Here is a 15919-nt window from a genome sequence, read left to right as displayed (position 1 = left end):
TTCAATACGATCACCTCTCATTCTTCTAAACTCTAGAGAATATAGGCCTAGTCTACTCAATCTCTCCTCATAGGACAATCCCCCCATCCCAGGAATCAGTCTGGTGACAGTCATTGCACTCCCTCTATGGCAAGTCTATCCTTCCTTAGGAAAGGAGACCAAAACTATACACAATACTCCAGGTGTGGTCTCACCAGGGCCCGATATAATCGCAGTAAGACATCTTTACTCTTATACTCAAATCCTCTTGTAATAAAGGCCAACATAACAATTGCTTTCCTAATTACTTGCTGTACCTGCATGTTAACTTTCAGTGATTGGTGTACAAGGACACCCAGGTCCCTCTGAACACCAACATTTCCCAATCTCTCACCATTTAAAAAATACTCTGCTTTTCTATTTTTCCTACCAAAGTGAATAACTTCACATTTCTCCACATTATATTCCATTTGCCATGTTCTTGCCCACTCAATTAGCCTGTCGATAGCCCCTTGAAGCACCGTGTGTTACTAGTTCAGACTGGTACAGACCAGAATGTCCCAGTTCAACTTCCCGGAAATGCCCATCTTGGCTCTTAGTTCACAGCTTCAGCATGCCGGGGCCCAGTGACACAGGAAATAATGAACACCAACCTTAACAAGGCTCCTGATCAGCTAGCACCATTAAAAGTCTCAACTAGTCACTGGATAAACACGCTGAGCCATCGGGGAGTGGTTAAGAAATTATTCCACTTTAGCTCTCAGCAGGTTCAGCAGAGATTTTGTAACTACCTAAAAAAGGTACTCATTTTATTCTTCACTTTGCATACTATAAAGCAGGGAAACCTGAATAGAGAGAGCACTTAAGGTACATTATTCCAATTGGCTGTTCAGCATGTTGTGGCCAACATCTAGATTACAACAAATAATGGGCATGTGAACATGAATGACATGTGAGCTCAATGTGTGTTATCCACCTAAAAATGCATTCAGGCCGTGCCCATAACGTACAACTGACCCAATTATCTCATTTTCTCCACATCTGAAACAGTTCACCCACTGAGGTGAAAGTTGAAACGTTTAATTTTTCCTCAAGAATTTTGGCACTATCGCTCCTACTCCATATCCAAGAAAATAGTATTCCACAGGCGCGTATCAAAGCAAGACAGAGGTGACAGTCAGTGCAGATGTTGAGGCTCAGGTGCAGCTGGATTACTGGAATAGTGACAGAACAGACCACAATTCACCTCATGATAAATAGCTGCTTGCACGTGTGGTGTGCAATCTCCAACAGGTGCACTAAGCACTGAAGGGAATGAATGCTGCAGGCTCAAAGTCCTCGCGAAAAGATTAACTGATATCCATTTTTGACACTATCACTACTCAAACTGCACCTCAAGTTTAATTTTCAAATTTACAAAATCCAACAACATCTACAATTAGAATGACACAGTACAGGTTGAACCTCCCTTATCCCGAACAGGCCAGGTCCCGAGGGTTCCGGATAGGGAGATTCAACAGCTACTGGAGTTCTTTACATATTGCTTCAGAAAATGGCTTTATACTTACATTTAGTCTGTCTAATTGTCTCGTATCTTTACAAAATTAATTCTAGTTGTCCGATTTTAGGCTTCCAGATTGCATTTCATACATAAAACCGTCAGTGCATAAATTACTCGTGGCTTTACACCCAGGACAATTCAGGTTTCACAACAACTAGTTTTTATAAATGTAACAATGAGGTTGAATTTGAATGCAGACTAGACAATCAATTAAAAAACGAGGTTCAGCTTGCTCATTCCTGCAGTATTTATGCCGAGGTTAATTGCTCAAACTGATGTAAATCTTTCAGTTTATAATTCCACAAAATGAATGAGTAAAGATATAGGAAATTCAATTTTGAAATCTGATTCTAATGAATAAAATGCTCAATCGTGGTTGCTCAACTAATACAAATTAGGTTGCAAATTCACTGCAACTTAAAATTTGCTATACTTCCTATACGGCCCGAATCAATTTACGGAGCCGTTACTTGTTCTGTAGAACTGCTGAGTTTTAAAAGCAAAGCCCCAAGCAAGCAGTAATTCCAGATTACATTCATCATACTTTTTGCAAGCTCACACTGGAGCAGAGTTTAATGTCAGCACTTTAAAATTCCATTATTCAATGTATAATGTGAACAAAATGCCACCAAGCTTGCTGCACAAGGAATTTTCCCTTTGAGTACACCAATAATGGAAATTAAGGTTACAATTAAATAATTATCTTAGAACACAGAGTTCAGCAAATTTTTCTAGTTACACGGCAGGAACTGTTAAGAATCCTTACACTATTTCAAGCACTTGCTACAGTTGCAAACTCTCGAATTCTTTTTAAAATTTAGGATCGTCACTGCAGGACTCCACTGATGGCAAAGGCAACTGGCAGTTGAGCAAAGGCCCAATTTCAATCCTTAGACTGTGCTGAATTCGCTCATTACAACCAGAGCAGTGGGAGGCGCTCTACAATTTTCCCTATTAAAGGCTTCCTGATCCCAATGATTGGACAATGAGCCTCGACTCAAAGTGCCTTGCTGCCTGCAGCAATACCCCTGCATAGCTTGGAAACACTTATGGTCTCGACAGACAGATGAAGGTACCAGTCTGCAGAACAATTTCCCAGCAAGAAGTCAGCACCTTCACTTGATCCTAGTTGTTTTTATAGAACAATGTTGTCCAATAGAAGTCGTTGACTAGCCACAGGTGTGACCACACTGCTACTGTTTCAGCTACATGCAGGCGCGGCGCCTAAATTCAGCCGACGTCCGCCGCGCGGCCGAAGCCATCGAGTCGCTAAAAACAGCTTTGGGCCCTGACTCCGTTAGGTGCATCGAGGAGGCTCAAGCACGTGGGGAGATCCCGTCCGAACTGACCCCCGTCCGGACGGAATTCCTCATTGGCGCCAAACCCCGGAACCTCCCTCGGGGGCCGGCGCCTCACAACTTGAGCCGCCTCGGGGAAATCCCCTCCGTGCCCTTCAGTTCCGCGCGGAGGGGTTTCCTGTACGGCCTGCTCCTGCACACTCCCAACTTTGCCATCCTCGCCTGCCGTCCGGACACGCCATGGCGTACCATCCTGCCGTCCGGAGGAGGCGGGGGTCCCCGATGGAGGGCACTCTACGCAGGGGTCCTCCCAGTATTTGTCGGGGACTTGGCCTGGAGGGTGGTGCACGGAGCAGTGCCGTGCAATAAATTTTTAAGCCGGTTCACGGACTCCCAGGCCGCCTGCAATTTCTGCGGTCTGGAGGAGTCCGTGTTCCATGTTTTTATTGAGTGCACGAGGTTGCAGCCCCTGTTCCATTATTTGAAGGGGCTGCTCCTGAAATTCTGGCTGCACTTCAGTCCCACTCTCCTGATCTTTGGGCACCCTGTGCGGAGGGGAGCGGGTAGGTCCAAAGGCCTCCTCGTAGGACTGCCCCTGGGCACGGCCAAGGGTGCCATCAGCCGGTCCAGGCAGCGGGCGGTCGAGGGGGTCGTTCAACCTGACTGCCTACCTCTCTTCCGCTCTTACATCCGGTCCAGGGTGTCCTTGGAGATGGAGCACGCGGTGTCCACCGGTACGCTCGCGGCCTTCCGCGAGAGGTGGGCACCGGAGGGACTGGAGTGCATCATCACGCCCGGCAACCAAATTTTAATTTGATTTTACGTTTTAAAGTTTAATTTGTTTTAATTGCCGGTGCTTTTAGTGTCCCCCTCCCCTTTTATAGGGGGCACTGGAAAAAGGAAAATTTGATTTTAGTGCCCAAAAAAAAAGGAAAAAAAGAGGGCCTTGTAAATGTCTGGTGTGTCATCCAGGGCGGGTGGCACCGATTTATGTTTTTGTCTTGCAGGTAAACTCCAAAAAGAATTTCAGCTACATGTACTGATTTTAGTACACACACACACACACAGTACAAGTAATAAATGGACTTCACCTGTATATTTACTTGAATATTGACCACCATTCAATGCGAAACTCGCCTTGCATTAAATACCATTTTAGCAGGTAACCAATGAGCAGTAACCAAGGAAGTATAGCACACACATTGATCAGAGAACACTTCTACACACTGCTTTTAATCTTACCAACAAATGCACATAAGGATTAAAGTTCACATGCAAACACCTTGCTAATACAAGTAGTGAGATCACACGCCCAATCAAAAATGCAATTAGTCACATGTGGCAAGTAGCAAACCTATTCAACACCACTGGTCTCGATTATGTGCTCAAGTTTGTGAAGTGCAACTCGAACCCACGACCGTCTGACTCAGGAGGCAAGAGTGCTGCTACTGAGTCAGTGCTGGCAGTTCAATAATGCTACAGAAATTAACCAAACGCATTGTAATGAAAGAAAAACGTTCACAAGATACAGTACTGTCAAAGTTCTCTTTTAATTTAACCCGCTTTGATGCCGAGATGGTCCACTGATAGTGTATAGTGTAAAGCTGGTCAAGCAGCAGAGCGAAGGTCTACCCACTTTCTCTCATTATCTTGTGACAGACTGGTGTAAAAACCAGAGTTTGCAAAATCGAATCCCATAGCACTGATTGGAACAACCTTTTCTATACAGTAAAATTTAAGACTTAAAAAGTCAAAGTATTTTAAGTTACAAAATCATTCTTTGACCTTTAAAAAAAGTATTAGTTACAACATTCATTGTGTAAAACATGATTTATTCAGCAGAATGCAAATGCTTCCCGATACACTATCAAAAATGTTCCCACAAATCACTGAAATCTGCACTTTCTAAATCCCAAGCTTTTGGCCCTCCATTTACCACAATACTCAATCTGCTTAATCACTCCCTCATCTCCAACTTTGATGCCCTTTACCCCTCGACTCCCAATCTTGTCAATCCCCTGTTACAGTCCCCATCTTACCTCACTCAAGTCCAAGGGGTGCAGACTTTTGGCACACAATGGTTTACCCATCCATCACCAGATCTGGCTGAATCATATCTCATGCTACTGGTCCACATTCCCCTCTGCCAAAACCTCCCAATAAACCAGAATCATCCTCGAGAGCAAAGCTAACTCTCAGCTTATCTCCACTGTCAACGATCTCCTTAAACCCCTCTCCCCTGCTCCCTCACCAACAAGTGCAAGGAGCTCACGGACTTCTTTAGATCATCCTTGCAACGCCTCTGTTGCTCAGCAAGCCAGACCTCTCCCCTGCTGTAACCCTGAGTCCATGTCTTTCGCCAGTATCTCAAGCAGATCCCCTCATGCTCTGTCCTTGCTCACCTTATCCACCACACCAACCTACACGCTTGACACCATTCCCGCCAAACTGCTGACCATCCAACTTCCCTTCCGACCCCCATGCTTGCTAATGTTGTAAATAGTTCCCTCTCCTCAGATAATGTTTCAAAAATTACCGTCACCCCACTCCCTTTTCTCTTTAAAGTCCTTCAATGTTTTGTCAGCTCTCAAACACATGCCCATCTTTTCCACAACTCCATGACTGAATGTCGCCAATCAAATTTTCTTTCCTGCCATAACAATAACCTCTCTGCAGCCTTTAACTTAGTCACCTAAACCATCCTCCTTCAACCTCTCTTTCTTCCATATCTAGCTCAGTGTGACTACCCTCACTTGGTTCCATTCTTAACTATATGATCATTGCCTGAGCATCTCCAGCAATAGCTTCTCTTCCTGCCCCTACACCATTACTTCCAGCGCCCACCAAAGATCTGTCCTTGGTCCTCTTTTCCTCCTAGTTACCTGCTACCCCTTGGTGACACCATCCACAGATAAAGGGTCAGGTTCCACACGGACACAGACGCCCTCCATCTCTCCACCTCACAATCCCTTCACTGCCTCTGCGTCAGAATGTGATGTTCAGTCTTGGACAAGCTAAATTTCCTCCAGTTAAACTCCGTGAAAGCTAAAGCCACCATCTCCGTTCCCCAACACAAACTCTTAACCTTCATCGCCAATTCCCGTCCCCAGGCACTGTCTCAGGCTTAACCAGACAGCTGCAACCTCGCCGTTCTATTTGACCGAGCTGAGGTTCCAACCCCAGATCCTGTCCATCACAAAAACAGAAATATCACTCATCCCCACCTCAGTCCATCGGCTGCTGAAACCTTCATCCATGCCCATCACCTCCAGACTCCACTATTCCAATTCTCGCCAGCCCAGCCATCCACCCTTGTAAACTTCAACTCACCCAAAACACTGCTGCCTGTATCCTCTCTCGCACCAACTCCTACTCATCCATTACCCTTGCCCTCACCCACCTACATTGGCTCCTGGATCCCAACGCCTCAAAGTTAAAATTCTCATCCTTGTGCATAAATCATTTCATGCTCTCATCTCTCCATGTAGCCTTCTCCAACTAAACACTTCATTCCTCAAACTCTGGCCTCTCTTCGCCCCATCACTGGCGCCATTCCTTCAGCTATCCAAGCCCCATGCTCTAGGGTTCCTTGGGACTTTTTCGACATGAAAGATGCCATATAAATCCAGGTTATTGGTGTTTAAAATGGCAACATACACTCAAATTACAGGAAACTACCCTGGAAACCCCAACAATCTCACAGTTTAGTCACTGTACTCAGTACTCAATTGTTTGCACAAAGGAATTTCTGGCCCATGCAGTTTTACAAAAAGTTGTCACTATTACACTTGCTGAAGAATGCACTCAGTCCCAAACATAAGACATTCGGTGTACGATGGGGACAAGTACTGAAGTGCATCAGTTGCAACACTAATTTCCACAATCTGTGTTACTGACTTCTCAGAAATTTAGTGTTCAGGATATTGTGTTAATTGAGATGTTCACCATCACCTCTACCAGACAGGAAGCTCAAAATCATGAAATATGTTCAGTAGCCACTCAAGTCAAACTGCTTTGTTGAATCGGGCTCACTCACCAGGAGCAAAGCACAGCAACTTATTGGGCTACATTATTGTTTTGCAATGTCAACACTACTTTACTTCTGTAACAGCTAGTCATCCAGTTTATCACTGGAGAAGACAATGATTTGTTGTTGCATCTGTTGGTAAAGGAAGTCTGTTCAATACCCTGGTTGTTTAAAAGCAAGAAGCTAATCTAAGGATGAGTGTGAAAAAAGTAACCCAGACATCACTATGAAGCAAGACTGGGCAGACACACACAAAGTCAGCTCAGTAACACACCACATTGTAGTTTATCCATTAAACCACAAACAGCTAGACTTAGTCCCATTCTTCCAACCATACTGCTCGAGGCTGGGACCAATTCCACTAAAATACGACATTCTCAAAGTAGCTCAATGGCATTCATCACTGTACAATATATTCAAAAGCACATTAAAGAGACCACTGCTGATTGGATTTCAAATTTGTTCATGTATATTTAATATATACTTCAGATGCAAAATATAATCACAAACTGAGCAGGTACTCTGGAGACGCAGTGGGTTCAGTACCCCACCCTTACATCAACACTACTTCAAGCTCATATCTTACTGAATCAAAGTCTCGCCTCTCTTATCACTGCAGACCTTACCTGAAATTAATCTGAACAGTGTTCAACCTAGTTTCTGGTGGGCATCAGTCCAAAAATGTATACAAGGTAAAAACAGGAAACTTACTCCAAACTTTTAGAATACTTAAGAGTAGGAAAAGTGCTACCAGAAGATTCCTGCAGGAGCAGAGCCAAGGGAACTTGACTCTGCATCAAACAAGGTACCCCTGACTTGGTGAGACCTGATCGAAGGAGCCTTACTCTGCAAATAGTAATGTTAAACTCGAAGTTGACTGCAAAACAAATCATAAAATAGAATTCTGAATTACCCCAAATAATAACATTTGTTTCAAATCCTGTTGTACAATGACTGAGCACATGGACTTCAAAATCCTTACCTACAGATCCCACCATTGCCCTGATGCAACCGTTTCCAGCGCTATCTCTTAGCTTGCACCCTCCGCTCTTACAACTCTGGTCTGTGGGCTCGATCATGTTCCACACTTCTCTTCCTAAACTCTTCAATCTTGCTAATGTATATCTCTCCCCACGTCAAGACCTCTCTAACTATGCCTTTAGCTACTTGAAAGATGCTATACTAGTGCCAATTGTTGTATACTAACAAAGACAGAGTTTGGATGTGTTAAGCTTCCACAAAATCTAACATCTTCGCAAGTCTGCCTTGCTTACAGAATGAACAATTCCCATACTCCTCAAGATATATGTAAATAGAGAAATCCAACACATGGGTGTAATAGACCCAGTCATTGCCCCTCATCTCTGGAGACCAGAATTCAAATCAAGCCTTCAACTCTCTCCTTGGTTAAACAAGGTTTGGCCACTTTCCTGCGTAGACAAGTTTTCATTGCAAAATACCACTCGCACGTTACTAAAATGTACTTTCCATGTCAAATCTAAGGATTTAATATCTTGAATAAAAGGTCATTGTTTCAAAAAAGTACAAACAAATAAATTCCGCCCTGTCGCTTACTGTGTCACCGAGCTAAACTCAAGGAATTCAAGGTCGGTGAATACGTACGGTAATAAAAGCAGAGAACTCCAAAACCCCGCTCGGGTTTTCGCTTTCCCAGCTGTGTGTCGATGGAAATTCTAGGATCAGATCTGATTACTACTTTCATGGCGCAATAGATAGCCTTACACAGCAGAATTATTCATCGCAACCTTTCTCCCGATGCTGGGTTTCGAGTGCATACCATAAAGTTACATCATCGGACTGAAACCAGATCTAATCTCACTTTAGGACACGACGCGTCCTGACAAACACGGCGCGAGTCTCTGGATGGAGAACTATTCAATCCACAACTAAAGTGTCACAACTCGCTGAGAGAAAGTTACACCTCGACCCAGTAACAACTATTGTGGCGCTGGGGACAGCACACAGACTGAGCAGGAGCTCACCTCCCCCCACAACCCCAACCCCCGCCGTTCTCGGGCCAGTGTGACCGGAGGCCCCGCGGACCCGGGGTGTGAGGCGGGGGTCGCGCCCGAGAACCTGCCGCCCCGGGAGCAACAGGACACCGCCAGACATTGGGAGGCCGCTGTGGGTCAGAGACCTCCGTCCCTCCCGGTCCCCCGCTCTGAGGCCTCCCGCCCCCGGTCCCGGTCCCGGTCCCCCGGTCTCCGGCCCGCACCTTGCCCGCCGCTCCGGCCGCTCGGGCGGACATCTTGTTTTCCCGGGTTCTCTGAAGGAGAAGCCCGAATCCCGGCCTCACTCGGCGCCGCTGCTCCTCACAGACTGGAAGCTAACATCCCAGGGCGGGGAGAGGGCCGCCCGATCCACTAACTCCGCTCCGCTTCCCGCGACCGCTTCGCCTCAACTCGGGCCGCCGGATTCACAGGGGCAAAACAACAAGGCCGCGGGGCTTCGCTCGCCAGCCAATGGGAGCGCGGGCAACCCGTCACCTAGCAACCCGCGCTTAGTGACAGGACCATTCCCCGCCCCCCGTCACCTAGCAACCCCGAGCTGATCGACTGGACCATTCCCCGCCCCCTGTCACCTAGCAACTCAGAGCTGAGTGACAGAACTATTCCCCGCCCCCCCATCACCTAGCAACCGAACTGATCGACTGGACCATTCCCCGCCCCCTGTCACCTAGCAACCCGTGCTGTGTGACAGGACCATTCCCCGCCCCCCGTCACCTAGCAACCGAGCTGATCGACTGGACCAGTCCCCGATCCCGTCACCTAGCAACCCCGAGCTGAGTGACAGATTGGCCCCGCCCCCCGGCCGGAGGGACTGTACCACTGTCCCAGGGGGAGATGGCACCTCCCAACACACAGACACAAAGTAGAGCTCTCAGCCTCCACAGCCTTTCACAACATTCCCGTCACTTAAACACGTTATTGTAATGTAATGTATTGTAATGTAATGTATTGTAATGTAATGTAATGACAGCTCGGTGACTGGGTGGCTCACATTTCAGAAATACGCGGTGCCCCTCCCGCTGCCGGGTCTCAGAAAGTTCAGGCCATTCGGCCCATCGTGTTCGCAGGCTGTCCGGCCGGTTCCCACTGACCGGCCTAACGCCACTGTCCGGCCGGTTCCCACTGACCGGCCTAACGCCACTGTCCGGCCGGTTCCCACTGACCGGCCTAACGCCACTGTCCGGCCGGTTCCCACTGACCGGCCTAACGCCACTGTCCGGCCGGTTCCCACTGACCGGCCTAACGCCACTGTCCGGCCGGTTCCCACTGACCGGCCTAATGCCAATGTCCGGCCGGGTCCCACTGTCCGGCCTAACGCCACTGTCCGGCCGGGTCCCACTGTCCGGCCTAACGCCACTGTCCGGCCGGGTCCCACTGTCCGGCCTAATGCCACTGTCCGGCCGGGTCCACTGTCCGGCCTAACGCCACTGTCCGGCCGGGTCCCACTGTCCGGCCTAACGCCACTGTCCAGCCGGGTCCCACTGTCCGGCCTAACGCCACTGTCCGGCCTAATGCCACTGTCCGGCCGGGTCCACTGTCCGGCCTAATGCCACTGTTCAGCCGGGTCCACTGTCCGGCCTAACGCCACTGTCCGGCCGGGTCCCACTGTCCAGCTCTCAGCCCCTGCAGACTTCAAGTACTGTTTAAATGTGGTGAGGGTTTCAGGCAGTGAGTTCCAGACCCCCACCACCCGCTGGGTGAAGACATTTTCCCTCAAATACCCTCTAAGCCTCCTACCAATTACTTTAAATCTTTGTTCCCTGGTTATTGACTTCTCTGCTAAGGGAAATAGATCCCTCCTATCCACTCTATCGAGGCCCCTCATTTTATACACCTCAATTAAATCTTCTCTCAGCCTCCTCTGTTCCAAAGAAACCAACCCCAGCCTATCCAATCTTTTCTCATAGCTAAAATTCTCCAGTCCAGGCAACATCTTGGTAAATCTCCTCTGTACCCTCTCTAGTGCAAAAACATCTTTCCTGTAATGTGGTGACCAGAACGACACGCAGTACTCCAGCTGTAGCCTAACCAGTGTTTCATACTGTTCAAGCATAACCTCCCTGCTCTTGTAATCTATGCCTCGGCTAATAAAGGCAAGCATTCTGTATGCCCTTTTAACTACCGTATCGACCAGTCCTGCTACCTTTAAGGGTGTGTGGACATGCATAAGAACATAAGAAATAGGAGCAGGAGTAGGCCATATGGTCCCTTGAGCCTGCTCCGCCATTCAATAAGATCATGGCTGATCTGATCATGGACTCAGGTCCACTTCCCCGCCCGCTCACCATAACCCCTTTGTCCCTTATCGGTTAAGAAACTGTCTATCTCTATCTTAAATTTATTCAATATCCCAGCTTCCACAGCTCTCTGAGGCAGCAAATTCCACAGATTTACAACCCTCTGAAGGTCTCCAAGGTCTTTCTGTTACTCCACACCACAGTATCTTCCCATTTATTATGTATTCCCTTGTGTTGTTGCCCCTCCCCAAATGCATTACTCAAACTTTTCCAGATTGAATTCCAGTTGCCACATTTCTGCCCAACAGACCAGTTCATCAATATCTTACTGCAGTCGAGAGCTTTCCTCCACACTGTCAACCACACCGCCAATTTTTTGTGTTATCTGCAAATTTCTTTATCATGCCCCTACATTTAAGTCTAAATCATTTATATATTACAAAAGTAAGGGACTAAATACTGAGCCCTGCGGAACCCCACTAGAAACAGCATTCCAGTCATAAAAACTCCCTCACCCATTACCCTGTTGCTCAGGTGGAGTGAGGCTGAATGCATGTGTAGTGAGGGTGCAAGCAGAATCTATGCCACTATCAGGCTGGGTTGGTTGCATTTGATGTGGCCGATCTCAGTTATAGTGGGAAATGTGGCAGGAAATTCTTAAACCACAAGTGTTTCAGATACAACATCCTGTGGTTTCCCCTGCCTTCCCCTTTCACAGAGAGACACTTTTATCCGCCGCCGATTGAAACTGATATTTTGTGTAAACAGGGTGTCAATTCTGAAATGCCAGTATCGATAGTTCCTATAAGAAAAGCTAAATCTTTAATTGGTCACGTAACTCACCTGCTTGGAACACAAACTCAAAAGAGGAGAATTTGTCCGGCACAGTAGAGCTAGTTTCTTATAGTGAGAGGTGAGTCACCGATTGATTCCGAGCAGAGAAAGGTGCCTTGTTCCAGTCCAATAACCAATTCGTGTGTGTTATTTTTTTCACCTGTCCACTATCTACTTTAGACAGTAAATGAGAATATATTGTAATACTAATCTGCCAGCGACAATATTTCAATACTAAAGTAAAATACTGCGGCTGCTGGAAAGCTGAAATTAAAAACAGAAAATGGTGGAAATACTCAGCAGGTCAGGCAGCGTCTGTGGAGAGAGAAACCGAGTTAACTTTTCAGGTCGGTGATCTTTGGTCAGAGCAGTCGACCTGAAATGTTCACTCTGTTTCTCTCTCCACAGATGCTGCTTGACCTGCTGAGTATTTCCACCATTTTCTGTTTTTATTTCACATTTGCAGCTTATACGGTATTTTGCTTTTGCACAATTTCCACAGGCTGGCGCCCTCCCGGAACTCCTCCAAGTATCCATTCTACATGTGAGCCTCGACGATGAGTGTCAGTGGATCAAAGTCCAGCCCAATCCTGCCTTGTCCATCCGCACACACACCTGCAGCAGAGGAGCCTGGTTCATTATTCCCCTCCCAAGCCCATGGCCCCGTTCCGCAATCCTAGCAGGCCTGATCCAGAAAGATAAAGGTATTGGAGGCCAGGATTCCTAAGGAACATTACCTCAGAGCCTTTCGATTGCAGAATGGGCTTAGGTTGAGTAGAATGTGCCTATATTCTCTGGAGTTTCGAAGAATGAGAGGTGATCTCATTGAAACGTATAACATTCTTGGAGGGCTTAACAGGGTAAATGCTGGGAGGTTGTTTCCCCTGTCTGGGGTGTCTAGAACCAGGGATCATAGTCTCAGGATAAGGGGTCGGCCATTTAGGACCCAGAGGGCTGTGGAGGCTGAGTCTTTGAGTATATTCAAGACTGAGATCGATACATTCTTGGATATTAGGGAATCATGGGACATAGCGATAGGGTGAGGTCGAAGGTCAGACATGGTCTCATTGAATGGCGGAGCAGGCTCGAGGGGCTGAATGGTCTACTCCTGCTCCTAATTCTTATGTTCTTATGTTCTTACGAGAGGACAACGTGGGAGAAATACAGAGCATTGAATGGAGGATTGCTGAAAAATAATCGATTTCACTTATTCAACAAAACAGCTTGCATTCAATGATCCAGAGAGGCGGATGCCAAGCAGATGGGAGGATTTTTTGGGGGGTGGGCTGAGGGGGACAAGAGACTTTCAAAGGAAAAAGGGAAGGCAACAGGGAATATGGTTTTTGGGGCGAGTTCCACTGATTAGGGTGCAGTGATAGAAAGGGCGCCATCCACTGCTGGGGCAGCAGTTCAGTATTGGGTGCGAGGTGCAACTGGAGATTAACGCTCAGGATTTCCTCATTAAAAAGTCTTCATATTGTGACAGGACAGACAGAAAGATACACTTTTTTGTCCCATTTGTTAATGTTTTTCAGGTGTAAGATGAGACTCCCCTGCACCTCAAATCAAGCAGAACAGATTGCCTTTACTCCCTCTCTCACAGCGACCTCATTCCTACTGCTGGTGCAGGAAATCGCCAAGGGGCTCCCACTCTTTGTAATAGTTATTTAATTAAAAATATTGCAGTATTGCTGCCGCTGCTCTGCCTTTAACGCCGTGTGAACCTGAAACCCAATTCTCTCTGCTCGATCCCAGCACCGAGCCTACGTAAAACATTAAATCTTGAGACGTGGGCATCACTGACAAGGCCAGCATTTATTGCCCATTCCTAATTGCCCCTTGAGAAGGTGGTGGTGAGCTGCCTTCTAAACCACTGCCGTCCGTGTGGTGCAGGTGCTCCCACAGTGGGGCAAGGGAGGGAATGGAGGCACTTTCTATTTCTGACACACTCGGTTTCAATTTTCATCTCTAATATTCGCTGCATTGACTGTTGCCATGGATCGCTCACTACTTCACTGCTCTCCTGGTGCATTTCTTCAGCAGCTGTTCTACTGACCAGGAAACTGTCCGATTGTCTCCAATCAGGAAACATGAATCGGGTCCATTGTTGTCACTTTCCTGTAGAACTGACAGAAGCATTTTGTGTTCGAGAAACACATGCAGAAAATCTGCAGCAGGGTTGTCGTAGTCATAGAACCATAGAAAATAGGTGCAGGAGTAGGCCATTCGGCCCTTCGAGCCTGCACCACCATTCAATAAGATCATGGCTGATCATTCACCTCAGTACCCGCTTTCTCTCCATACCCCTTGATCCCTTTAGCCGTAAGGGCCATATCTAACTCCCTCTTGAATATATCCAATGAACTGGCATCAACAACTCTCTGCGGCAGGGAATTCCACAGGTTAACAACTCTCTGAGTGAAGAAGTTTCTCCTCATCTCAATCCTAAATGGCCTACCCTTTATTCTAAGACTGTGTCCCCTGGTTCTGGACTTCCTCAACATCGGGAACATTCTTCCCGCATCCAAACGGTCCCGTCCCGTCAGAATCTTATATGTTTCTATGAGATCCCCTCTCATCCTTCTAAACTCCAGTGAATAAAGGCCCAGGCGATCCAGTCTCTCCTCATATGTCAGTCCTGTCATCCCGGGAATCAGTCTGTTGAACCTTCGCTGCACTCCCTCAATAGCAAGAATTAGGAGACCAAAACTGAACACAATATTCCAGGTGAGGCCTCACCAAGGCCCTGCACAACTGCAGTAAGACCTTGTGGAGGGGTGGGGTCTGAGGGGGTCCTCGGGGCGGGGGGAGTCCCCGGAGGGGCCGGAGGGGGTCCCCGGGGGGGCTGAGGAGGTCGGGGACAGCAAGGTCTGATGGTTATTAATCACATTGCGTGTTACTGCTACAATCTCATCTTATATCACCAAACACACCCTGAGCAGTGAATCGGCAGATTGTAATAAATTAATTTATTATTTTATTACACTGCACATTCGATCTGTAAAAAACAGATCATTTAATGTAAAACTGAACTAAACACAGAAATTGCTTGGAGGGGGGGGGATCTGAAGCAGGGGGGGGGGATCTCCACACAGACACAACCCAGCACACAGAAAAAAATGTTAACCAGTCTCCCAGAGGCTCACTGAATATTTCCAGCACTTCCTGCTTTTTGTATTTGCCTCATTAAATATATGTTAATGCAGTGTCTGTCTGTGTGTGTGTTTCTGTGTGTGTGTGTGTCTGTGTGAGTGTATGTGTCTGTCTGTGAGTGAGTGTATGTGTCTGTGTCTGTCTGTGAGTGCCTGTCTGTCTATGAGTAAGTGTATGTGTCTGTGAGTGTCTGTCTGTCTGTGAGTGAGTGTATGTGTTAGTGTCTGTCTGTGAGTGTCTGTCTGTCTGTGAGTGAGTGTATGTGTCTGTGTCTGTGTGTGAGTGTCTGTGTGTATGTGTGAGTCTGTCTGTGTGTGAGTGTCTGTGTGTGAGTGTCTGTTTGTCTGTGACTGAGTGTCTGTGTGTGTGTGTGTGTCTGTCTGTGTCTGTTTGTCTGTGACTGAGTGTCTGTGTGTGTGTGTGTGTCTGTCTGTGTCTGTTTGTCTGTGACTGAGTGTCTGTGTGTGTGTGTGTGTCTGTCCTCAGTCTGTTGTACAGCTGCCTCACATACTGCAGCCCATGGGTTGGGATCTGGGTCCCACACATTGCTGAAATAACTGATACATTCCTGCCTAATCAGAGAGTTGCTGGCTGCACAGCTCTCAATACATCAATCATCTCAAGTACAGGAGCTGGGAGGCCAAGGACACACTTCCCAATCCCGTTAATATCCCAACAATTGGGAAATCCCAGGAGAAATCCAAACTTAGGCTGCGGTAGTGGGCTCAGATCTTTGATCATCAGGATACAGAGGCTCAGGATGGAGAAATAAATAAACAGGACAAACACTGATATCAGAT

The 15919-nt window shown here is 47.1% G+C and overlaps 1 protein-coding gene across 6 annotated transcripts in view; it reads right to left on the bottom strand.

Annotated features, from left to right (window-relative positions):
• The window catches only part of tjp1a (tight junction protein 1a), a 154726-nt gene extending 145387 nt beyond the window's left edge, over positions 1–9339 (bottom strand). For 4 of the 6 annotated variants that reach the window (XM_070864865.1, XM_070864866.1, XM_070864869.1 and 1 more), the window contains exon 1: positions 9102–9338. In XM_070864865.1, coding sequence (XP_070720966.1) covers positions 9102–9134 — 33 coding nt within the window. In that variant the 5' untranslated portion in view covers positions 9135–9338. Of the gene's footprint in view, positions 1–8488; positions 8590–9101 lie in introns of those variants that run through there. The other 2 variants (XM_070864870.1, XM_070864867.1) reach the window with 2 other exon arrangements.
• Positions 9340–15919: the final 6580 nt, after the last annotated feature.

The sequence above is a fragment of the Pristiophorus japonicus genome, chromosome 21 (assembly GCF_044704955.1).
Source record: "Pristiophorus japonicus isolate sPriJap1 chromosome 21, sPriJap1.hap1, whole genome shotgun sequence".
NCBI lineage: Eukaryota > Metazoa > Chordata > Chondrichthyes > Pristiophoridae > Pristiophorus > Pristiophorus japonicus.
Note: the sequence above shows the minus strand (reverse complement) of the source record. Positions and strands in the feature narration are given on the sequence as shown.